The sequence below is a fragment of the Bactrocera tryoni genome, chromosome 3, assembly GCF_016617805.1.
Source record: "Bactrocera tryoni isolate S06 chromosome 3, CSIRO_BtryS06_freeze2, whole genome shotgun sequence".
In the NCBI taxonomy this organism is placed as follows: Eukaryota; Metazoa; Arthropoda; class Insecta; order Diptera; family Tephritidae; genus Bactrocera; species Bactrocera tryoni.
The window spans coordinates 9,605,542-9,631,956 of NC_052501.1; the positions used below are offsets into that span (position 1 = coordinate 9,605,542).

Below are 26,415 nucleotides of genomic sequence, written 5' to 3' on the forward strand. Positions count from 1 at the left end.
ACTGTGCCTGTGGCTGTGGCTGTCATAATTTGGAGGGACAAAAGCGAGAGTTTTCTTAAACAAGTTTTTGATCCTATTTTTTTTCTTAGAACCTCTTCTTTTCCATTATATATACAGCTCAAAAACGAAATTTTAAGACGCCTTACGTACATTTGTTTTAAGGTCAATATTTTCGGATCACTTTTATAGAATCTATACTGCATCAAGCAAAACTAATTATATTTAGGCAGGTGTAAAATTAAATTTTGTATTTTGCAGCGAATGGAACTTATTTTATTTATTCTCAATAAGTATTTTAATAGGTCTTGAATGAGGTAAGGTACAAGCACGAATACCCCGCTCTCTCTCCTTCTCTGCTGGACGGTAATAGTTTTCTTCTAGTTTTTCTGGCCCAGTATGTAGGAAAAAGGTATCCCGAGAAGCGAGAATTGACAGAATAGATATTAATTTTTTTTGGCAGTGAAGTAATTGCAAGCGCGATAAGGAGGCGGGTTTTGTCACGGGGTATGTTTACCATATCCCTTAACTTTGCAAGGTTGTACCCTCCTAATAGTAGCTTGGCGTGGGGCATTCCTGCTGCCTGTTGCAAGTACCATTCTCTTCCCACTCTTTTCTCTGTGCGGAGCAGCGCTTATGATGTGGGGCCTCATCGCAATGCACGGTTCTGGCTCCATCATCCTGGACGCTGCCGCAGAGCGGGCTAGTTTGTTGGCCAGCTCAGTGGCGGCTACCCCTTTATTACCCAGATCAGGTGTACACGATTGGAAACTGATAGGCGGTTCAGCCTTCCAATACACTCCTCCACAACAAGCGATTTGACCTCATAAGCTGAGTTTGTTTTTAGTGTCACTAGACTATCGCTGAGTATAGCGTGACGATGGTTGCGAAAGTTGCGTTCGAGATTTATTTCTGCACAATGACTTATAGCAAAGGCTTCTGTTTGAAATATGCTCAGAAAATATCCCATTGGTATGAATAGTTTTAGGTCCTTCAATGCCTTCCGGTGTTTTATTGCCGTCGTATAGTTATGAGTGCCTTGGTGGCTCTTGACAGTGTGAATTTCAAGTGCCTTTTTCACCGTAAGTTTGAGTCTAAAGTGTGGCCTAGGAATTTGACCTCCGACATGACGAAAATACCAAAAATGTAGCTGTCAAATTTGGTGTTGAGTATACCTACATATATGATGTTACGGTGAACTTCTCTTCGATTTTGGGGGATGAAAATATTCATGATATTCTTTAGTAAATTAAAATTCGTTTTAAACTAACTTCTTCTTCTTCTTAATTGGCGTAGACACCGCTTACGCGATTATAGCCGAGTTAACAACAGAGCGCCAGGAATTATGAGTGACTTATAGAGTTTAGCTTTTGTTCGTCGAGAGAGGACTTTACTACTACAAGATTATGGTTTTCTTTTCTAAACTGGACTAAGCTTTAACTATTACGTATTCACTTTTATGCTTCATTTCATAACTGAGTTCTTTATATTTGCTAAATACTGCACTCATTTCTAAAATTAACAACAAAGGTGATCTGACAGCAGATTTTATTAATAACTCGACTTGTTCAATAAACACGGTATAATACGCTGTTGCAAAGGAAGGAAATGCAAATATGAAATACAAGCGTTACCGTTACACATAACAGCTATAGTTAGAAATTAGCGACTTGTGCGAGCTATTAATGCATCGAAAAGCCATTATGAAGTGAAATATGAAAATAAATGTGAGTAATAGCTGAGCCAGGCAACAAATGAATGCAGTGAGGGAAACGCAAGCCGTGCAACAGCAAATATAAAATGTATTTTTATAAGGGGGTGAACAAAGTGATTGCAGCGCTAAAATTAGAAGAAGGGCGCTGCAATGTAAAATCTCAGCATTGCAATTTCATTCAAGCCAATAACAATAATATTTTATGCAGCTGATAATAACGGTAATGCGGTTGACGTCTCAAAACGTGCTGCCAAGAATAAACCACAGCTGACAGGGGGAATAATACATAATACGAGGGTGCGTCACTTATTTATATAAGCGCTTTAAACGCGATATTTATTCGCTATATCTGGAGAGTCGCACACACATGCACATGTACGGGGTGTATCTGTCAATAGCGGGAAAAGTAAATATCTGCTTCATTAATGCAAGTTTTATATACATTGTATGCATATATCCATATATATGTATGCATGCTTGTTGTAAATAAAACATTTGCATGTTTGTATGTATGCTTTCAACACTTGCCGCAGCCCTGCTTCATAACTTATGCAGTATCTTTTATTTTTAGTGCTGTCAGCTCGCATTCGCGTTATTACAACCATCAGTAATTTATTATAAACTTAACTAAAATTAAATATTATAACGATGAAAGCGCGACTATGAGTAGTTGACTGTAACTAATGAGTCCACGACAACTAAGTGGCATTTATGTAGCTGATAACGGCATGCATGACAGTGTTGTGGTGTGGGGTGGCACAGCTGTGAGGGCTGATAACTTTTTTGATTATCAACGGGTTGTAGAACTAAGATTTACGACACATGAGTGTTCGTGTGCCTTGCCATGTGAGTAAACAAATAAGTGGGTATACTGATGCCATTATAAAAGTGCAGTTTTTATACCCAACACGTAACTGGGATTGGTAAAAAATATTTTTGGATTTTTCTGACTTAAGATTTCGTAAAAGGAAACGTAGTAAAAATATTAAGTGAGTACTAAGTACTCAAATATCATATATATAGTATATAAAGCTTGGATTTTCTTCCGTTGAGTTACAGCTTCGTGATAATCCGGAGTACCTTTCTTGGCAATGATTTTTTTGTTTTGCTTGTGCTTTAACAACGAGTTCTCAAAGGTCAATGTGAAAACAAACTTGGCACAAAGAAAGTTTGGATTATCTCACCTCGATTTTATCGATACATACTGCTTACGACTGAAAATCAATGCCAAAGGACGCTGTCGATATAAAATAACCTTTTTTTAGTCGAATATTCATTTACGAAAAATAAAGCGATGTTTGGATCACCGTGGCTAAACCAACTTTGAGCTATCAAGACCTATATTTAAGTATTAATTTAATGGTTTAGATGGGTTTCCTCGAGGAAAAACAGCTTTTCTTAAACAAATTTTTGTCATAAAAAATTAAATTTTATTAGAATTTTTATTGTTAAAAGCATACACTATTAACAAAGAAACTCTGAAATTTTTGGAGAAAAACATATTTTAAACTTGGCCATGGCGACGCCATTTCCGGTGATCCCTCGCGAAAAAGATTCGCCTGCGTTGCCAGGATAACTTCTTAGAGAATCATCTAAAGTAAAAAAATACGTATTTTCGTTAAATTCTTAACTTAGAACATGGACGAATAAAAAAAATTGAAAACTGATTTTTGGCAGACATTTTTACGAAAAAAATGAAAATTTTGGGAATTTCTTTCAAATAGTTTTAATCGAAAAAAACAGCCTTCGATCAAGTCCTTAAAAATTTTATCTCAAAGACTTGTGTAAAATTTCATGAAGATCGGTAATAAAAAATTTTGAGTTTTTGAAACACGTAAGCTTATGTGACCCCTTAAACTCGCTTTTCTATTAAAGATGTAAAAGATAATGCTCTTACTATTGTTGTAGAGGTAGCTTGATACATCGATAACCACCTTTCTGTGGTCAAACTAGTTTAAAAGACAGGGCAAAGAAGTTGAGTTTAAACTGACTTCATTCCTACCAAGGCTCATAATATTCATATGTACATCACATACCTCTTGTATGTATGTATATCGCAACACATTTTTAGAACAGTGCGGAAAAAATTAGTGACGAAATAAAAAAGTGTGGACACCAATAATTATCTAGAAATCAGAGAATTATAAACTGATAAAACTTCGGCTCTCTCAGTAAAATTTGACGGCAACCACGTGCGTTTTCTGTTATTTATTGTGCGATAGTAATATAGTATTATATATGTATATGACTCTAATCTATCTCTCAGCGCTTTTTAATATGTGAATTAATCGACCTCTCGGTTACGAACCTCTTTCTCGAACAATTCTCATACACTCTTATAGTGTAAAATGTGAATGATGTCTGTGGATGTGGTGGTATACTTGTATGTGGAGTACAAGACTGTGTAGGAGCTACATATATTTGTTGAGGTAGATCGCTCTGTTAGTCATTCCTGCTGTGGTGAGTTTTCTCTAACTATGGAACTGCTGAGAAATTCTGCTTATAATTTGGGCATATACCCCATAGTTGAGCTAAATAATTACTTCCTGGAGCCTCAGTTTATTTGTTTACTGCGTGATTATTTATCAACTCGTTCGTCGTGAATTCATTTACCACATGTTCCATTGATTTAGAGCCCTACTTGATTTGTGAAATTGCCTGTTGTGCTATTTTGCTTTCAAATTATAATTTATAGTATTTGCATGATAGGCATAAAAATGCGGCAAATTTATAAATAAACTTGAACCTCTCCCGCTAACAAACGCTGGGTATAATTAATAGCGCCATAGCTAAACTTTTCATATTTACAAGCTGACATGTTACGTATGCCCCGTCTAATATATGTGACAGATTGGAGGTGTTTACGTGCACTAGCACTTAACTTATAAACACTATGGATGTTTATGTGTGTACATATGTACACTAGCGGGATATTTATGTATTTATATGCGGTATCCAGCTAGTGTTCAGCCGACATTCTAACAGGTTTAAATATACACACTCACAGGCATATATTATTTAATAATTGTTTATCTATTTGTGTACTCACTAGCTCACTTCGTAGAGCTTTCATAGCTGTGGGCAGGTGCGCGTTTGCATCCGCTTTCCTGTTTACTTGCGCTGCGCGGCGTCGATGTTGGTGTCGGTGCAGCTGGCAGCTGTTGCGCATTTCGCGTTTTCCACACACGACGCCGTTTTGCCGATATTCAATGGCAAGCGCCAGTTGCTGCCTATCTGCCGCCTCAAACTCGCGTGCCACAGACGTGTTGCGCTTCTTCGTTTTTTGTTTTTTTTTTTGTGTAATGACCAAACAAGGATTTTGCTAACAAACCAGCGAGTTCGACAAGGTCCTTGCGTGCGCTAGTACATGCGAATTCCGACGATTTTCCTGCGACGAAGTTGTCAAAATTGTTGCATAATCCAACGAATGTTGCGCAGTGACGAAATTTTCGCTATTTTAATTTGCATATTTTCGAAAAAAGTGAAACTGAAATAATTTTAACTGCATATTGTTGATAACTCGCAGTGAAAGTTGCAAGCTCTGCGTTCCTGTGTGTGCTGCGCCATTCAATTTCCACGCATTGTTGCCACCAAGCGCGTGTTTTGTTGTACATTTTGTAAAAAGTGTAAAATTTCGCACGCGTTCGCAGCTTTTGTGCGCGCGTGTGTGTGTGTGAAATGTTAGTGTTTCGTTGAGCATGTTAATATTAATGATGCCACCGGAGAAGCCGCGGCAGCCACCACTACGACGCTGCAGAGATGGTAAGCATAGAGCTTGTGGCGGTGTGGTTGCCAGCTACACATAAAAAGCAAGTCAGCTCGCTCTTCATCATTGCAGGTGTGGAAATGCATGCTAAGACAGCAGACAGCAGAGCAAAGACGGTCTTCCTTAACTAGCTATGCAGTTACTTGGCGTTGCCTTTATGTTGTCATGTTGCATACAACCACAACTGCTTTAACTGCACAGCTAAAAACCCCAGCTCACACATACACAAAAACAGAAAGGGTCTCACAAGTTGTTGCTGCTCATCATTGCTGCGTGGCTTTCGTGGCATGCTCATTCTGCTTCCTCGTCTTGCTTTGCATTATCCTTGAGGTTATTGTCTGCGCTGTGATTTATTCATCTCAGACATTCCTCTCTTTAAGGCATTTCAGATTGTGCATATTAAAGGAATACCTAAATAGAAAAAAGGCAAACGTAAAATAGAAATGCGAAAGAAAGCGTGCGAAGATAGCTTTAGGGCTTCTCGCAAGTATGCAAAGAAAAATGCGCATTTTCATGCTTTGTTGTTGTAGCAGAGAGCTGCTGCTGCTGCATTGCATTTGTTGCTGAAAAATGTTCTTCTTCTCATGAAATATTTGTTATTATAATGTTCATTTCAAATATTTCAAGGACAATTATTGTGTTGAGGTTGAGGGGAAGCTGTTATGTCATGGTATTCGTAGATTCATAGTCTAAAGTTCGGGTTTTGTAGTTTATGAGCTTGAGGTTTGGGGGTAACAAGTTGCTTTGTAAATTATTTGATAATTGTATGGTGCTAGGTTACTAATTTTTAGCAGCTAAGTACTATATACTGATCACAAGTTCTGTGAAAATATTCTCTGTTGGCCCTGATACTTTAACTACGAGTAATTTTGACCGATAAAATTTATATTAATCTCTATATGGCTAGTAAGTGTAATTATTGTCCATCTTTTTCCGTTCCCAAAATATAAACTGACAATATTATTGAGATCATATGCACCAAAATTCGTTGAAATTTGTAGTCATGTTAGTGAGTTGCTTCAGGCAAGTACAGCAGGTTGAGATAATGTGAATATCAAATGGTTAGACAAAAAAGTGTAAAGCTTTATTAATGGTTTCATTGCTCTTCAACGGTACTGTATTTTTATACTCTCGCAACAATGTTGCTAACGAGAGTATTATAGTTTTGTTCACATAACGGTTGTTTGTAAGTCCTAAAACTAAAAGAGTCAGATATAGGGTTATATATACCAAAGTGATCAGGGCGACGAGTAGAGTCGAAATCCGGATGTCTGTCTGTCCGTCCGTCTGTCCGTCCGTCTGTCCGTCCGTCTGTCCGTCCGTCTGTCCGTCCGTCTGTCCGTCCGTGCAAGCTGTAACTTGAGTAAAAATTGAGATATCATGATGAAACTTGGTACACGTATTCCTTGGCTCCATAAGAAGGTCAAGTTCGAAGATGGGCAAAATCGGCCCACTGCCACGCCCACAAAATGGCGGAAACCGAAAACCTATAAAGTGTCATAACTAAGCCATAAATAAAGATATTAAAGTGAAATTTGGCACAAAGGATCGCATTAAGGAGGGGCATATTTGGACGCAATTGTTTTGGAAAAGTGGGCGTGGCCCCGCCCCCTACTAAGTTTTTGTACATATCTCGGAAACTACTATAGCTATGTCAACCAAAGTCTACAGAGTCGTTTCCTTCAGGCATTTCCATGTACAGTTCAAAAATGGAAGAAATCGGATAATAACCACGCCCACCTCCCATACAAAGGTTATGTTCAAAATCACTAAAAGTGCGATAACCGACTAACAAAAAACCTCAGAAACACTAAATTTTACGGAAGAAGTGGCAGAAGGAAGCTGCACCCAGGCTTTTTTTAAAAATTGAAAATGGGCGTGGCGCCGCCCACTTATGGACCAAGAACCATATCTCAGGAGCTACTAGACCGATTTCAATGAAATTCGGTATATAATAGTTTCTTAACACCCTGATGACATGTACGAAATATGAGTGAAATCGGTTCACAACCACGCCTTCTTCCAATATAAAGCTATTTTGAATTCCATCTGATGCCTTCTCTGTATAATACGAGTATAAACATTAGGAACCAATGATGATAGCGGAATAAAACTTTACAAAAATACGGTATTTGAAAAATATGTAAATGACGTATTATGAAATCTCGATTATCACTTTACCATGCGAGAGTATAAAATGTTCGGTGACACCCGAACTTAGCCCTTCCTTACTTGTTTTCATTTATTTCTATGTATACCCTTTATGTGTTTTTTGGCATTGCCTTATTATACCCTGAATAAGTTTGTCACGAAGTTTGTAACACCCAGAAGGAAGCGTCGGAGACCCTATAAAGTATATATATAAATGATCAGTATGTTGAGCTGAGTCGATTTAACCATGTCCGTCTGTCTGTCTGTCCGTCCATCTGTCCGTCCGTCTGTATATATATGAACTAGTCCCTCAGTTTTTGAGATATCGTTTTGAAATTTTGCAAACGTTATTTTCTCTTCAAGAAGATAATCATCTGTCGGAACTGCCAATATCGGACCACTGTAACATATAGCTGTCATACAAACTGAACGATCGGAATCAAATTCTTGTAAGGAAAACTTTCACATTTGACAATGTATCTTCACGAGATTTGGTATAGATTATTTTGTAAGGCAATAATGTAATTTTCAAAAAGCACCTGTGAAGCGTATATTAGCTTCGGTGCAGCCCAAGTTAACGTTTTTTCTTGTTTTTTTATACGTATTATAAAGAAGGTATACGAGGTACATAGGTATAATTCTCAGAGAGAGAGTTGCCACATGTTTGGGCACTATTTGCAAATTATATAAAGTATGAAGTGTACAACAAACTAGATAACTTTTGAAAAACTTAAGGTTTAAGTTAATCTTAAATAGTGTTGCACCCTGTAATTTTTTTTTTTAATTAAAAATTGCTTAAACAAATGAAATATTACTACGTGCGCATAAAAATAAGAAAAGCTCAAAAAATATTTCCGTTGAAGCTAGTTTTGAAAAGGTTGCCATATTTATATTTTTTTTATTTAATAGAATTGAGTTGTTGTAAAAAAATGGATGTCAAATTAAATACCAACGCGACTAAGGCTAAAGATCGAAAGAATTTTAAAAAGAGTTGCCATCTTTTACAAGTTTTTATTGCACTGTATTAATAAAGTAGCTGAAATATGGCAACATCACCATCAAATAAGACCCTTTTAAAAAATATTCATGTTGGAGATATTTTTGAGAAGCGTTGCCAGCTGTTTAAAAAAATTACACAACTCGGTAAAAACAAATAAATTAGCTGCTAATTAGCAAATTATATAAAAATTTATCGCATTAAAATTCGTTATTGCAATTGTTGGATAAATCATATTTTATGTCATCATAAAGAAATTTACAAAATTAGATTTCTATGTTCGAAAAAGGATTACTTTTGAGCTTTGATAGAAACTGCAGCCTTTCATTTACAGATTTTCTGAACTTTCTCCTGAAATCGATGTCTTTTATTGTTAATTTTTTCAAGAAACTTTGAAAAACGAAAAGAAACGAACACATATTAGCTGATCAAATTTGACCAGGACTGGTCTATTTAAACTACAGACAACACAAACACAAATATCGTTTGATCAAATTTGACCCGGACTGACCCGGACTTAAGCAGCGGGCGCAGACGGAATTGAAAACAAACTCTTCGCTAAGTAAAATATTTTTTCTTAAAGTAAAAGTTTGTTTTGCCAAAGTAAAAGATTTTTACCATCGAAAAAATTTAATAATGAGTTTGCTTGATACGTTATGTTTCCACTGGAATAGGTACTACGGAATCATTGAAAATGTTTATGTATTTTGGGGAGCTGGACTCATACCCAAAAACCACAATCTTTTGCAGAAACGATGTCGAGTAAATATTGTAAAACAGATGCTTGACAACGTTAGTGGTAATTTTTAAAAGAGCTGCCATCTGTTAACAGGAGACATGGATTTATGAATATAATATCGAAACTATCCAACAATCCACCGAATTTCGCTCAAAAAATGAGCCGAAATCGAAAAACCAATATTCGTAGAAGACACTGACGGCCACCATATCCGAGCCTTATAGGAGTAGCAAGTTTATAGAAAGTTGGAGCCTGTTTTGTAGACGTTAGCAAAAATGTGTATTAAAATACATGAAAATGTTATTGCCTGTTATTAGTCCGTTTCAATTTTGATCAGATAATAAATCTAACTGAGGAAGCATTTGTTTCAGGAATATTGAATTAAGCCATATTTAAGTAATAGAGGCTATTAGAATATAAAATATATTCAAATATTTAATTAGAATGTCGTGATTTAACTAGCAAGCAATATTAAATTAAATACACAAGTTTAATTGGCAAATCGATTAGGTATGCACATTGAATATGTTCAAATTGGGTCACTACTTATTCATTACTAAGCAAATATTAATTTTAACTGTACAATTATGAGCATTATCCATTATCAGATACGCACAGCGTATTGTCACGTTTACTGTCAAATTTCCATATTTTAACTAACGAAATTTAGTTAAAATGCATGTTTAGTTATATGCATATGTACGTATTTCGGTTCATTCGGTTTATAGCCGTAAAATTAAATTCTGCGAACGCCATAACTCAATTTTATTTATTGAATAATTCTAATAAGCTCATATACATATATGGCTAAAGCTGAACGCGCGAATGTAGCGCCTGTTCGAATTTGTGGTCGCATTAAATCAATAATAAACAAGTAATAAAGCAGATACTGCAATGACAGAGCAAATTTTATTGAACCCACTAAGCATATGCGAGTGTATTTAGTGAGGAGTGCACATTCGAGTGCATTTAGCTGACGTCGCTGGTGCTGCAGCTGTGGCATGTTAATCGGATTAAGCGCGCCAAAATAAATTTATTCAAATGAGCAGCTGCATTTACTTTCAAAGTGTTGATTTGTGGGCGATTTGAATGCCAGTGCTTACAATAATTTAAACTCTAACGGAAAATGCTACTAAATTTAATAAAATTTTGAAGTCAAATGTTGGTTGGTCTCACTTTTTTATTACAATTCACTCAAGCATATATCTAATAGAAATTGTTGCAAACTCTTTGAATTGTTTAGCATATTTCATGACGATGATTCATGTATACAAAAACACTTAAGTACTAATAATTCTTAACTATTTGCTTACAGATTTTCATCGTGAGAAGAAACTATATAAAAGACCCTACAATCCAATGCCAGCCCGAAAGGGGCTGCTTGCGCCCCAAAATACCTTCTTGGATACGATCGCAACACGTTTCGATGGCACACGTAAGTGAAGTAAATAAATTTGATTTCTATAGCTGTGTTCCAAACAACAAGAAGCTGTGAAATGTGGTATAAAATTAGTGCTGAAGAAAATTCCAGCTCTAGTGCTTAATTTTATCACTACTTTTATATTAATATATTTCAAAAGGTTAAAACCATAGATTTACATTCTCAGTTATTTTATTAAATTTTAAGGTTGCTTCAAAACTGAAGTGTCTTTAAATAACGAATGAAATTAGGCTAAATTTAAACTAAAAGTATCAGCTTTGAATGTCATTTTTACTAAAATACTCCCTAATTTTTCCATACTTATTACCTAAAGACAACCCCTATCAAGGAGCATTCTCCTGGCCGTACTTTCTCTGCTCACATACATAACTGCGAGGTACTCTTTTGAGAAGGCGTGCTATAACTTTTTTCAAGAATGGATCGCAGTTAAGGGGAAAGTTGCTGGTGGAGAATTCTATCAAGAGCTCTCCATCTAGTTGCAGATTGCCAGACTATTGTAGCGTCTCTTAAGACGAGTTGACTGCCATCAAGGTAACAGGAGATCTATTGCTTCGAAGCGCAGTTTTCTTCAGAGAGGTGTGCTTTCACTCCGATATACTGGCTTTGAGCTTGTTGATTGTGTGTTTAAAACTAGTGAATAAGTGCTTGACCTTATTAGCAATAACTTCAGGTTTCTTCCATGTTAGACTTGTATGGGACCCCGGCTACATCAAAATCGCCTGAAACATCAAAGCCGACTTCTTCTTACATTCTGGCATTGGACTTTTCGACCTGCACTGAGTTCAGCAAGCCTTCTGGTCAATAACCGGAACTTCTGCGACTGCGAGATCCTTCTAGCCCAGAGCGAACCGTAAGAGGCTTTCCGAACTACTGGCTCTTAACAAAGTCAACCTCTCCGCAATTGGAGGTGTTCTAGGCAAGGTAGAATCATCTTGTAACTTCCATCTCTATTGATCAAAACTATCTTCCAATATTAGTAACAGATTTTTCAATAAGAGCGCTTCAAAAACGTTTTGGGATATCAATTAAATGCTTTAGTCCTGGCATTCGATTCCATTATGTATGGAACTCGATTTCTTCTGCAGGCTGTTTTTAAGTATAAATCGGCCAATACTGCTGCATGTTCATGTTCGATATTCATACGAAGTTCATCAATCGTCGCTGGCTTGTTGGCATAGACCATAGACTTGACGTAGCTCCACAGGAAATAGTCTAACGGTGGTTTGCTACCTGGCCAATAACGCATATTTTGCTTATTGGCAAAGTCATTCAGCCAGAAAAGAGCTTCATCGTTAAAGATGAATGTCCGGATAATTTTCAAGTTGTTGCTCAGACCAATTGACGAATATACGACGATTATGGTGGTCAAGCGGTTTCAGTTCATGCGTCAATTTCATCTTGTTAGAATGTAAGCCAAAATTTTTGGGCAAAATTCGCTACAACGACGTCATAGAGATGCTCAAAGCTTGAGAACGTCATGTGCGAGATTGATTCGGGTCTTCCTCAATTGATGCGCTAGCGCCAGCAATATTCTCGACACAACGGGCACTTTTTTCTCTCACTGGCACAGGAACATTTTGTACTGTGCCTGTGGATTCAAATTTTTTCACTAGACGCTTAATTGTTGATTTGACAAGACGATTTTGACGACCATAAATCGAACGTAGCGTTCTTAATGTTGAAGCCTCTGACTTCGAATTTCGGCAATTTCGACTTGCTGTTAGATCGTATATCTCTCCATGATGTATGATGATGTATCATAGCATAGGTGCAGCCGAAGTTATCGTCTTTGAGCTTAGCACATTTTAAGTTTAATTTAAATTGCTCTACGCAACCGTGTTGCATGAAGTATAAGCTATCAATAGACATGACAATGTAGATGATTTGTATGTTCATGACGCTGATAATGAAATCCTCTTTGGTTACGCAATCGCACTGTACACCACGAAAGCCACAGCATAGCTGATGCCCTTCGTAGTTGCCGAAATGAAATATGCAGGCATGCAGTTACGTAATTACATTACCGTTACAAAACAACAGCGTGTGCGTGGGTGCGTGTAGTTTGCAATTCACATATGTCAATTGTCATCAATGCGTGCCCCGCCCACCCCTTAACACACTTACGCCCACAACATATTTATGAGCGCAATAAATCTTACCGCAATGCATATGTACCGTTAAGTACTTTGAATTTACTGCTTGCACACTCACAAACGCAAATACTCTTGCACTTTGAGTACTTTTGATGTACTCACACACACACTCGTGCATCAGTTGGCCGAAAGCTCTTGCTAATCCACTCGCTGGCTGTTAAGTGCTGTTAAAGTGTTTATGACTTAAGAGCGTTTGCTATTGCTGTTGTTTTTGTTCTTGCAGTTGCGAGCTGAACCATGTAAGCGCTTAGCAAATACTTAGGTGCTTGTATAAGTAATGCGCTCATAGCGTGAAATATGAATGATACACGTGCAAACACACGCACACACACACACTTGCATATGAGCATTGCGTAATGCCAAAGGAAAATTAATTAAATTAATTGCATAGAAGTGGCTGACGTCGTCTCGTGTTGCATAAAGCAGTCACACATAACTGGATTTAAGCAGCAATATTTCAAATGACATTAGCGAAGTGTTTTAAAAGCTTTCAAGAAGCGCACTAAGTGCCATTCGCAACGTGTGTGTGGCAGCTTTTAATCAGCAATTAATTTTTCGAGTATTAATTAAGACTTCATTTGGCTAACTTTTATATGCATTTACAGTTATGTTATGTAAATTCCTTTGGAAATACTTAACATCATTTTGCAGTCTGAGAATACAACCTACATATCTTCCTGCACTAGCGCGTATTTTGCCGTTATATAAAGATAGTAGAATTTGCATGGAAAATGCTCCATTTTGTCGTGGGTTGAATTGAGTAAATGCTGACATATTTACTCTTACATTCGAACTATAAATAACTTAGTTGCTCAGTCACTTTATTTGTGTTATCTGTGCGTCACAACTAACGGTGTTGGTGGAGTGTGGTTATGTCGGATTTAGTGGTCAAATGTGGGAAGGAAATACGTAAGCTCATGTAATGAGTATGCAACGATTCTATAATTGTATGATAGCTAAAAGATATAGTGAAGAGGTCTTTTTTGAATTTCACACCGTTGTCTTGGAAAATAACCTATACCTAATTAGGTGAAAATATCTTGTGAAATGAAAAAGTTTTCCATGCAAGCACTTTCTCGATATCGTTCAGTTTGTCTGGCAGCTATAGGCTATATTGATACCAGATCGGTCATACCGCCAAATGAGCAACTTTTTTGTCAAAAACGATGAGGAGTGCAAAATTTCAGACCGATCTCTGAAAAACTGAAGGACTAGTTCAAATATACTATTGTGAGCTAAAAATAGTAAGACTTTTTAATTTAAATATCTCACAAAACGCCTTTCATCGAACCTCGTGAATGCGCCTGACTTAGCTCCGTGGGATTTCTCGATAATCAGCAGACTAAAGCGACCGCTCCGAGGAAACCGTGTTCAATTAATGACATTAAACGTGAATCGCTACGCGCTTTGAAAGCTCTTTCGGAAATGGACTGAAACAACTGTTTCGCGGATTGGGAAAAACGTTAGCATAAGTGTATTGAAGACAAGGGGGATTACTTTAAGGTGGACGATATAGATTTTGCAGAATAAGTTTAAAAATTTAAAATTATGAACAAAGTCTTACCATTTTTTGTTCATAGTAGTATATGCAGATAGATGGACAGACATACGCACAAAGCTAAACCGATCCAGCTCGTTATGCTGATAATTTATATTGAGTTTTCCAATAAAAGTAATAAGATTTATATAATTGTAATTGTTAAGGAAAATCGAATATTTTTTATTTAATGCGAAGTACAATCGATACAATTAAGTTCTGAGTATAACACCATTCAAATGGCCTCAAAAATCTTTTCTGCAGACACAATTTCGATTAACTCATTTTTTTTCACTAAATCCAGTCGTCTGTCATGAATAGTACGTTCATTATAAACTTCTAAAGCTTGAAAATAGTCTGGTTTATTTCTAAAGATCAATGACTTTAAATAATCTCACAAGAAGTAGTCTAGTGGCGTTAAATCACAACTTCTTAGAGGCTTTAGTTCTTGAGTGAGAACAATTTCATACGCTTTCTATAATTTCCCAATTGCTTTTCGGTGGAACTCTTGAGCAAAAAACCCGTCCGGGGATATTTTCCATTCAGTCATCGTTAAGTAACAAAATTGCCAATTATGAATGTAAATGCATACATCCAAAAACGAATCGAAACGAAACGAATTGTCTGCCATGCAACAAGTGGTAATGTGCAAGTGCATTGTTAAGCGTATAACATTGTGACAACCATACACCATCTAAAGTCAACTCTAAACGCGATGCCATCAATGAAATCGAAATAGTAACATGCACTCGTTTTGCCTGCAAAGCTTACCGAACAATGCTACAACCAAACCTGATTAATGAACTTACCCCGCCGAATGATACACGGCTCCAGCTAGAGACTGTGCTGCTGCGCACAAAAATTCCATTGGTTGCGCAAATAGTTTAGTTTTCGCAATAATTCAATACCCTTATTGCACTTACTTACCTGCACGCCCTTCACCCCTTTGGGTGATTGCGCTGGGGCGAGATCTGCCTGTGATTTCGCTTTTATGTCGTCCACTGTGGGGTTGCCCGGATTTCGTTGCGTTTCAAAGCAATTGCGAAAATTCGTTTCAACATTCCTGCGGCTCGCGCAAACAGCTGGGGTACTAATTCAATTACAGTTAGGCGTTTATGCCACTAACAATTTGTATTTGTTGCCGCTCGCCAAAGCGCAATTATTTGTGGCAGTGACCGGCTTTCGAGTTTCGCTTTGTTGCGACCGCAGAGCGTACTTTTATATCATTAATTAGTGGGTCCGCGAAATGCAACGAATTTTGTTAATTTTTTCATTTGACTCTAACAGCAAGCTTGCACAACTTTTGTAAATTATTTTGCTTTTAATTGTTTCTTTTTAGAAATTTTTTGCTAATTGCATTCGTGTTAGTTTGCAGGATCCGTGTATTGTTGACTATTTTGGTTTTCTTTGTGATGATTTTTTTTTGTTGTAGTTAACCCTCTAATACCCAAGGCTGCATGTGGGCGGTTTGATTTCGAGTCCCCTTTATTACATTTAGTTGTTTCCAATTTCGAACATTTTTGTGACGCTAGAATATTGACAAGTGTCGACGTCTGATTCATAACCCACGTCGCGTCACTGGTAATGATGATTATGATGAATCTAGCAATATATTTGCGGCCGTTTCACGACGTCATTTTTGTAAAAGATTTAAGTCTCTTGCTGCGAGTGTAACATTGACTCGTTTCATATCCAAAGCTCTCGGATGCCAATACGACGATCTTCAAGCATTCGGTCTGTTTGAGTTTTATAATCTTGTTTTTAGGTTTTATAGAACACTTTTGTATTTTAGAATATGACAAATCGTGTGGTCTTTAGGAAGATATAATGCTAATGCTATGGCAAAGTATTTAGTTTTATAAAAAGATAAAGGTTTGGTATTGTTTTTTAAAAGTGTTTTCTGGCAAGTGACCGCCGCGACCGGTCTTCTGAGATGTCCAATTTTTTATCTTTTTTTGCAGCAGTTGTTGTCGTATGCAACAAAGTCGGTTGGTCGGTTTGGTTACAAAAATTTCTCAGAAGCAGTTTGTAAATCAATTTTCGAATGCTCTTCTTGCTTAGAATCTCCATATTGTTCCTAGTAAAATGGAAATGTCTCTATTACGGTCTTAGTTCTCCTTCCTTTAATTCTTTTACAGTTAAGCTGCTTTTCTGTACCACAATACCAGGTTACACTGCCCCTATCGGCAAATTCGCAGGAAAAATGAAAACGATGTCCAGATTTGCCTTGAACGGTCGAGTGAAAACTACCAAACCGGTCGTCCATTAAGCCGTTCAGATTGAAATGAGAACTGTTGACCTGTAGAGTTACCACAACACTCAAGCACTCATCTCATTCCCAAACCGTTTGCATTTTCAGCTCATTGTCTGTCTGCTACAATTACAACTCGTCCCAATGCATAAATTTCCAAAACATGACCAACACACAAAAATTGGATTCAGTCCAAAAATGGCCAAAGCAGCAGGCAACGCAATGCATTCGCTTCGTTGTAAATCATTGCTGCATTTGCATTTTTAGGTTATTGGGCGCTGTGCTGTGGTAAGCCCGGTGGAGTATCGATAAGTGCACAGATGACAGTTGAATGTCGAAATCGCGCTCTATTGCGGCCAAAAGTGTGCTCTAAAAATATTGCACAGCTACAGCAATTTCATGACGAAATATAATACCCCGAAGCTGCTCCTGGCTCAGCACTATAAATGCAATGAATATACTTTGGATCTATATACCTGGTCATATGCGAGTTTGTGTGTATGGTATTGATGTTGTTTACTGGTCGGTTGCCTGGTGGCTATAAAAGCCACAATTGCGGCAACTTAGTTCGCCGCAATCAGTAGCAGATGCGACATGTTGCCGGAAGTGTATGTGTGCAGCTTCATTTTTCCCATAACAACGACAAACACACACATGTATACTATATGTATTGTATACTATATATGAGAGTGCACCTAGCAAGCAAAAATCGGTAAAATTTTGGTTGGTGGCTTTGTAGTCTGCCCCGGGCGTAGTTTATAAATGTGTATACTTTGTTTTAATAGAGTTCGGTTCTCTGTTTTTTCTGTTGTTTTTAATTTAAAAAAAAATGTTAAATTAAAGTTTTTCGAAACACTGTCGGAGAGACCAAATAGAATTTGAAATTCAGGATTTGAAATTTTTTTTATGAGAGATATCATTTCAGGCATAGTAAGTATGTATTGCATTTGAGCCTATCCATTGCTGTTCTGCTGTTGACTTGAACATTTCTTGCTTAATCCTACTTGTGTTAGAAACTCAAAAATTATCTCAAAAATATAACTACTCTCCATGGACCACGTACATATATATGACATGGTGTCGTATAGAGAACCAAAAGTGGTTTATGCGTGGTTTATTGGCCTATTAGACTAACCTAACCTAACCTAACCTGAATTAATATTGTATATATAGGTTATGGTGTATTTTTAAGAGTGGAATCAAATATTTTATCGAGGACGCGATTCAAATTAATTCTCGAATGAATAAAATTTTAGCCACTTTGTTATGTCAGCTTGGCATACTTATAGTTAAATTTTCAATCCTTTGCAAATATTAGCAATATAAATATTTCAGAAGAAAAACTATCTTTTGGACAACCTATAGAGTTCTTCGAAATTGAAGACATAGGTTGTAGTATACTTTTAAAATGGCAATAAAAAATATTTTGACTTCAGCAGAATCTGCCTTTGGACAATTTTAAGGTCATTTGAATATGACTTTAAATATAACAGTGTATTTTAAGATTGTGGTCAATTTTATTATCAAGGACGCAAACCTAATAACTCTCTTAAAGACACGTAGAAATATTAAAATTTCACTAAGCGCAAGAAAACTCGAATTATTCAGTTCTGAGCAATTATTGAGTATAAAGATATCATTATTATATTATTTTTCAGTAAAAAAGTAATTGATTCGATAACTTATAGTGCCATACGATACTGAATTAAACTAATTGTGATATACTTTTAGGGTGTAACAAAAAAGTTTGTATCAGCGACTGAGTGAACCTGAGTAAATTTTTTTTTTAAATACATGCCTTTCAAACGAAAATAAAGAGTTCTTTATTTCTGCCATTTTTTACTTCTGTCTCTGAGTAAAACCTTAGCCACAAAACTAGGCACACTGGTCAAACGTTATTATTGGTGTCCAGAAATTATGTCTATAAGCATTCAAAAGTTCTATACTGAGCACATTTATGGCATTGGCTACATTATTATGGGTTTTCTAAATAACTTCTTTAGCGCGCTCTTAATAGTGCACTTAAACCTAAAAAAGAGATTGTTTTAAATAAAAAAAGCTGTATTAATTGTTTTAGTATTTTAAGGGTGTATTTATACTTGCTTTATAGCAGCAAACTTTTTGTAGAAAAAAATTAAATATTTTTTGTGGCCTCTTACAGCGCAAAAAAAGGTGCTGTAGTGATTCTAACCTTCTCTATGGTTGAAATCTAAAATTCTCGGCTAAAAGATGCTGCCAATATTAGAACTGCGGTCGATAAAAATCTCAAAACTTGACAAAATGATGCATTAAAAAAAAAAAAAAAAAAAATATTTTTATTCCATAGTTTGGAGCTTTTTGGCCTGATGATTGATTTTTGATGATCACAAAACTAGTAAGACATTATAAAAGACATGGAGAAAAATATTATTGGCATCATTTCATTTGTCTCCGAGTATATACACTTAAGAAAATTTGAAAAATGCTCTTTTGAGAAAAATATATTTTTAAGGATAAACTGAGGGAGCTAGTTGAACTGAATCACGACACTACACTTTCGGAGGCTGTAGATAAAGAATTGCTTGAGATATCGTTTTAAACTTTCATATATCATTCTAAAAGGTATCACCAATCAAAATATGAAAAAACGGATTTTATTTTTAATTTGACATTAGGTGTGCCCCTTTAAAGCAGCTGATACAAAAATACCAGTTTCCAATATCTGCATAATACTTTTTTCATTACTTTAATTGAGTTGAAATAAGTTGCGTTTGCTGGGTTTACTCACTTCCACATTTCCATAAACGCCATCCAACACTGTAAACATGCGCCTGTGCATATGCTACACTTTTTCCCGCTAGGCGAATTCTATGCTGCCCGTTAAAGCAACGGTTCCTATAGTATATCTCAGTGCTGAAGTACAAATGAGCACACATGCATATGTATGTATGTATGTGTGCGTTTTGTCACCCAATCAACGCATTTATCAATCATCACATAATCAACTTTCAACGTAATTGTGGTCTTTTGTTGAATGTGAAAATTGCGTTCAATTAGTAACGCCCTCTGCTGAAGTTTCACGCGCCGCTCTGCATGTGTCTTTGTCACCCATATCTGTGGCGTTGCAATTTATTTGCTGAATTGAACTCGACAGCCCACATAAATACACATATATATGAGTATATTTATCTGTATATTTAGAGTTGTACTTAAAGATAGCCGCCCTGCTTTAATACTCTGATCACGCAATGTCTATTTATTCGCCTGGCACTGGTGTTGTTGCGTTTTTGTTGTTGCCCATCATACGGTTTAGAACTGTTAATTAAGTTTCGCAAATATTTACTTATAACTTTCGGTCAACACTGACCTTCCCAAAAGCAAAGCTGTTTGCTACTTTAGTTGTTGTTGTGTCGGTTTAAATAACTTTTAGAAATACATATATGCACGTATATTTAGGCACATATGCTTGTTTATTTGTGTGTGTATGTGTAAAAAAATATGGTTTCATTTAAGCTGACCTGAGGCTTTTGTGTACTTACTTCTAAAAGTTTCCGATATTGGTTTTTGGCTTTGCGGCTGTTATACCGTTACGTATAGAAACACACAAATACACACACGTATATTTTAGAAAATTAAACGAAGAGCAATATATTTTGCTTGTATCTGTGCATTAATTTTCGACCCAATATGTTGTTCCCCTGAAACGAAAATTGCAGGCGCATGCACACACATACATATATACAAATGTATGTATGATGTAATATTTCTTTTTAGTCTCACCGAAAAGAGTTAAGTGCATGTGTCATTTCTTCAAACTTTTTTGTTTGTGTGGCGATTTGATGAACTTTTAATTGGCATTTGTAACTTGACTTGCAAAACAAATTGTGAAAAAAAGATAGGCTAGTGTCTGAGGGCTAATCTCAACGGACAAGTATATGTACACAAATAATTCGAAAATACCGATTACAAAGTTTTGCTCTCTTTATCGCGAAGACATTTAAATACCGCTGGAAATTACAAAATATTTAGTTAAAATGTTATCTGAAGCCGTTACTGAAGGTTACCTGAATCGTTTCACACTCCCCTAAATACACTCAAATGGCTTTATTGTGCTTCAAAACTCGACTTATTAGATTTTACGTGAGTGATAACGCACCCTATAGCGGAATTGCCAATCAGCGTATTATTGTACATCCCGATAACTTAGGGTTGGTTCTGAGCTATCATTAGAAACACTTGTTTGTCAAACGTTTCGAACACAGCTGCTTCATAATTTGAGATGAGTGCATGATATCCTCAACAACAACGCAACATAGATTTGATATTAGTTCCAAATGTCACGCGAACGGATATCTATGCTTATTAAGTATAATCTTTGCTGTTGTCGTAAAAGTTTATCTGCATTTGTATGAATTAGAATACCACCTGGAGCATGAAAATCACTTCACCTGAGACATATTTGCTATAACTATACGCCATCTGGTCTCAGCAAACAATTACCTGCAAATTTCTCAAAGTAATTTTAAAGCCTCTTATGCCTTTTGCAAATTTACTGCAAGCCTTCTCACATATATACATAGGAGCTACACGAGAGCTCTTTGTCATAGTTGAAATGCGCTTTGCATGAATTTTGAGCCATTTCATTTTATTTAGCTTTTGTTGGTTATGTGGCAGCGGAATGGAATGTAACAAGAGAATCGTGTAAGATTAACTGTAAAAAGGCTTATGCCCATCTCACATGGTTGTTGGTAAGCAGCCAACAAAGTAAAAGCTAACTAACCGAATCTAACTATCATACCGAAATTTATATACAAATAAATGATCAGGATCACAAGACGAGTTGAAATCCGGGTGAACGTATGTAGGAATACAAGTATATGTCCGTCCGTTCGTTCGTGCAAGCAGTAACTTAAGTAAAAATCAAGCTATTTTGATGAAAGTTGGAACGCTCGTTGCTTGGCTAAATAAGAGTTCGAGTTCGTAGCTGTGCGTAATCGAACCACTGCCACACCTACAAAACGCCATTAAAGGAAAACTTATAAAGTGCTATAACTAACCAATAAAATAAGATATATAACTTCAAGTTGGAATATGTAATCACGAAAGCAGGAGTAGGTACTCCCACAGGTGTGGGCAAAAAACTTTGAAAAATGGACGTGGCCCCGTCCGCTAATAATTTTAAGGTACAAATCTCCTAAACGACTTAAGCTAACAAAATTTGCTGAGTACAAATCTTTTAAGAACTACTATCGACATTGTGAAAATGGATGAAATCGGAGGATAACCCCGCTCACTGCCCATATAACGGTACACTACTAAAAGCGGAATAAATCAATACCAAAATACCCCAGAGACAATAAATTTTATCGCTGAGATGGCATCAGAGAGCTTTATGAGAGCTGGTGTGAAAATTGGACGATGGGCGTGACACCGCCCACTTTTTGGTGAAATCACATATCTCGGAATCCGATAAAGCGATTTCGACAAAATTTAGTACGTGGCGTTTTTCTAACATTCTTATGTCACATTGCGAAAATGGACAAATTCGGACAACAACCACGCCTACTTCCCATATATATGTATAAGGCAATTTTATTTTCCATTTGATTATATCACTTTTCAGTGAAGAAGTAATTAGTAAATATGATCAACTTTTTCGCTAAATTCTTCAAATCCAACCAAAACTGTTTAAGCCCTGGGTACCAAATATGTCGACCCCAGTATCTATAGTTGATTTTTGACCGAAAATATCGATCAATATGCGAGGTATGTACTAGAAATTTAAGGATAATCCTTTCTTTACATAAATACTATATTTGTGTATAAAAAATGAGTTGAACCGGGTCAATACTTACCTCAGCCACCATATACCTAACATAAAGATTTTCGACCTTCCGGGTAACTTTATGCTGAACATATAGGCCAATATTTGAGTTATCTCAAGGAAAATTACAGAATGTGTATCTTTGTGCCTAAAATAGATAAAATTAATCGAAAACTCGACGAAGCTACCATATAACTAATATCGGTGTTGTCGAACATTCTGCTTACTTTACTCCATATGATTGGTGATTGTATGTGAGGTACCCTGATGAAACCCAGGGAAAATTCTTTTAGAATGTAGCTTGATAGCAGTTAATAGATAAAATCGGGTCAATATTACTCCAACTCTCATATAAAACAGATGTACAATATTTTTCGTGAACGAGATAACTATGTATCAACAACTGTTTAGCAAATCATTCAGAGAAGTGGTCGGAAGAGTACCGAGAGAGTCCCAGCATGAACCATAATTGAAGCCAATACCGTTAATATCTCGTTAATCACGACTCGCCATCTCATATGAGGAATTATCTCTGCATTATTTTACTTGACAGATAATCTGAAGAATGTTCTGAAAGCGTTTCTATCTTTATACAAGTCTGGCTATTTCTATCATCATGAGCACTTTCTTATGTAAGTTTTTAAAGATCCAGGAAGTTACAAGTTAAAAGAAAGCTTTTTGTGGCTTTCGAACTTTGTTACACTAAAAACATGGAACCGGTTTCTATTTTTCAAAAGACTCATATTGGAAGTTTAATATTTTAACGATTGAAAGTAGACCTTATTACGCATTAGTGATTGAGTTTTAGATCTATCCAAATAATATCAGTGCTGACAGACTCATTATTACTAATCGATAAATACTAATAGAAAAGTTCATGACCAAATTTAAAAAAATAAAATCAAGAAAACTTAAAAAACTTAAAACACTAAGAAGTTTCCATGCAAGAATTCGATTCTGTTAGGACAGTTTGTGTGATAGTTATATGCATATAAAGTATAATAGTTCCTCAAGTATTGCAAGTAGGTATTGCCTTGGAGAATAGTTCATGGTAAATTTCGTGAAGACATCTCGTCAAATAAAAAAGTTCTTCATACAAGAACTTGGTTTTGAACGCTATGTTTGTATGGTTATGTGCCACAGTGATCCGATGTTGGCTGTTCTGACAAATCAGCATCTTCTTGAGGAATAAAGAACATGTGAAAAATTTCCGTTTAATATCTCAAAAGTTGAGTGGTTATATATAGGATACTAGAGGACCCGCCCATGTTTTACTGCGGCTGATACATACATATGTAGTACTACTAATACCATCTTTATGATTTCTATTAGTTAGATTTTAAGTATTAGTTAAGGAATAATCGCATTTTTGGTGAAGCAACAAAAATTAATCAAAAAGCATTTCGTGCGTTAAGAAAGAATGGGTTTTTGGGGTAAAAATACTATTGAATTTGGGCTGTGCATCAGTGAAATCAATCGAGTCCAATCGAATGTCAGCCTGGTGGACTGCATACTAAGAAATGGTTCTCAAGCGTAGAAAGACAAATAAATCGGCTGGCAAGGTTATGGCATCAGTCTTGCAATGCTTCGAAAAAATTTCTGTATATCTCAAATTTTAATAGACCTTTTTATCAACACTTCAGTTATGCCGCTATTGCTTTATGCCAGATCTTTTGCAATTTTAAATTGCCTGTCAAGATACCACCTCCAATAGTTAGCAGGTATGAAAAAATAGATGTATTGAATCACCCAATTTATTACTTAAGAACGAAGAACTCTGTCCACGTTATGCAAACTTGTGTACAGATGTCGCCTTTTACTTTGGCATCAATTTAAGGTTTGAATATTGAATACTGCGATGGCAGAGCAATCTATCGGTCAAACATTCCAAAATTAGCAATTGATTACCAAAGAAAAATCAATTTAAAAAAACATTTTCCAGTGGACCAAATTGTCAATCTAAACCATTCTCGGATCTCCATGAACACACACAAAAAATCTCATCAAAATCGGTCCAGCCGTTTAGGAGCAGTTCAATTACAAACACACGGTCAGAAGATTTATATATGTATATAAAGATGTACAGACAGACAGGGCTTAATCGACTCAGCTCGTCATGCTGATCATTTATATATACTTTTTAGGGCCTCCGCTGTCTTCTGCCAGGTCTTATAAATTTGAAACAGACTATATTCAGGATATAAAAATAAGTTTTTATACTTTCGTATAAAAGTTTCATTCGTTGTAAAGGGTACTGAGTTAACGGTAGTTTGTTAAAATGAGATTACAATGATGTGAGTACATATTTACCTTTACCGCATTGGTTTTACACAAATATCTTGTCTGCTTCTTTGCTCAGGTTCAAAAGTGCCCTTGACAAACCTTCACACACATTCAAACACACATCTTAAATACTGCTAAGTGGTACTTGAGCAGTTTAGCTTGAAGTCCATTACTTGGCAATGTGTGCGTGGGTGTAGAAATAATGCATGTTTACTTACTTTTGTATGCTTCTTCGAGAGCCATATACTGGCTTGGCTTATCTGCTCGCTTTGACCAGCTGCTTGCTTGTAGATTTTTGATTTACAGCAATCACTTGCTTCTGCAAATAGAAGAAAAGTTTGAATTTATTAAATACCAAGAATTTACGGAAGCTCTTGGGCATTAATAAAATTACTTTATGTGTGTGTACGCATATATAATTACTTATTTGCTTTCTACATTTAATTTGTTATTTATTGCCTTTTTATTTTTCTAGTATTTTATTAATGTAAATACTAGTAACATTTCTCAGAAATTTAGCCTTAAATTTAATTGAGTTAAAATTCTTGGAATTCCTATAACAGAACAGTATCATTTATTGTGTTAGGTTAAGAGTGTGTCATGCTCTTTAGTGAAGCTCTTTAGTGTCGAAAATTGATTGTCACTCTACTTTTATATAAGGAGAAAAGAATAAAAACAATAATAAAAATTTGTCACTCTGTCAGATAAGTGCCAAAGTCAATAGTGTCCTTTAATGCACAGCTGGACGGCAAACAATGCAAGTTGAAAGCCTTTTATTATCAGAAACCCATTTACTCGCTACTTACATATTGATATACATATATTTTTTAGAATTTTGTCAACAAAACCATTTTACTCGTCAAACATTTATTTGCTTGCTTTTTCACTTTTGTTATTTTTTTTGCTTTGCAGATTCAAATTTCGTGCTTGGCAATGCGCAGGCAAATGGCAATCCAATTGTTTATTGTTCGGATGGCTTCGTGGAGCTGACAAGATATTCGCGTGCGCAAATAATGCAGAAGGGTAAGTTCTAAAGTGGGGAAATGCATAAAAAATAAAGAAAAACGGAGTGGAAAAGGAAAAAAAATTAAAAAAAAAATTGAAATATACAAATGCTATTTGAAGCGATTTGACAAAAATTCCAACAAAAAGTAAGGACAAATCAGTGTGCAGAGAAACTTCAGCCAATAGATTTTAGGGGACAGTTACTGAAGTTAAGGGGTTACATGGGTTTCCTGTGGTAAAGAACAGCCTTTTTTCAACATTTTTTTTCATATAAAAATTAAATATTTTACTAGAATTTTTTAATGTTACAGAAATTACAACGTGCTATTAACAAAGAAATTCTGAAATTTTTGGAAAAAAATATTTGAAACACGTTAATTTCTGCTTTGTCAGAAAACTCCTTACACGATCATCTAAATTGAAAAAATACGTGATTTACGGTAGTTAAAACCTTAACTTAGAGCTTAGACGAAGGAAAAAACTGAAAACTGGATTTTTGGCAGACAATTTTACAAAAAAAAAATTAAAACTTCGCTACATTTTTTTTCAAATAGTTGTAATCAAAAATAATCATTCGT

General features: G+C 35.9%; 1 protein-coding gene across 3 annotated transcripts in view; it reads left to right on the forward strand.

The window, feature by feature from the left end:
- Positions 1–26,415, forward strand: part of LOC120770299 (potassium voltage-gated channel subfamily H member 8) — a 177,601-nt gene that overhangs the window by 80,471 nt on the left and 70,715 nt on the right. The window contains exons 1-3 of one of the 3 annotated variants that reach the window (XM_040097664.1): positions 5,422–5,473; positions 10,680–10,799; positions 25,745–25,855. In XM_040097664.1, the coding sequence (XP_039953598.1) occupies positions 5,422–5,473; positions 10,680–10,799; positions 25,745–25,855 (283 nt within the window). Of the gene's footprint in view, positions 1–5,421; positions 5,474–10,679; positions 10,800–25,744; positions 25,856–26,415 lie in introns of those variants that run through there. The other 2 variants (XM_040097666.1, XM_040097665.1) reach the window with 2 other exon arrangements.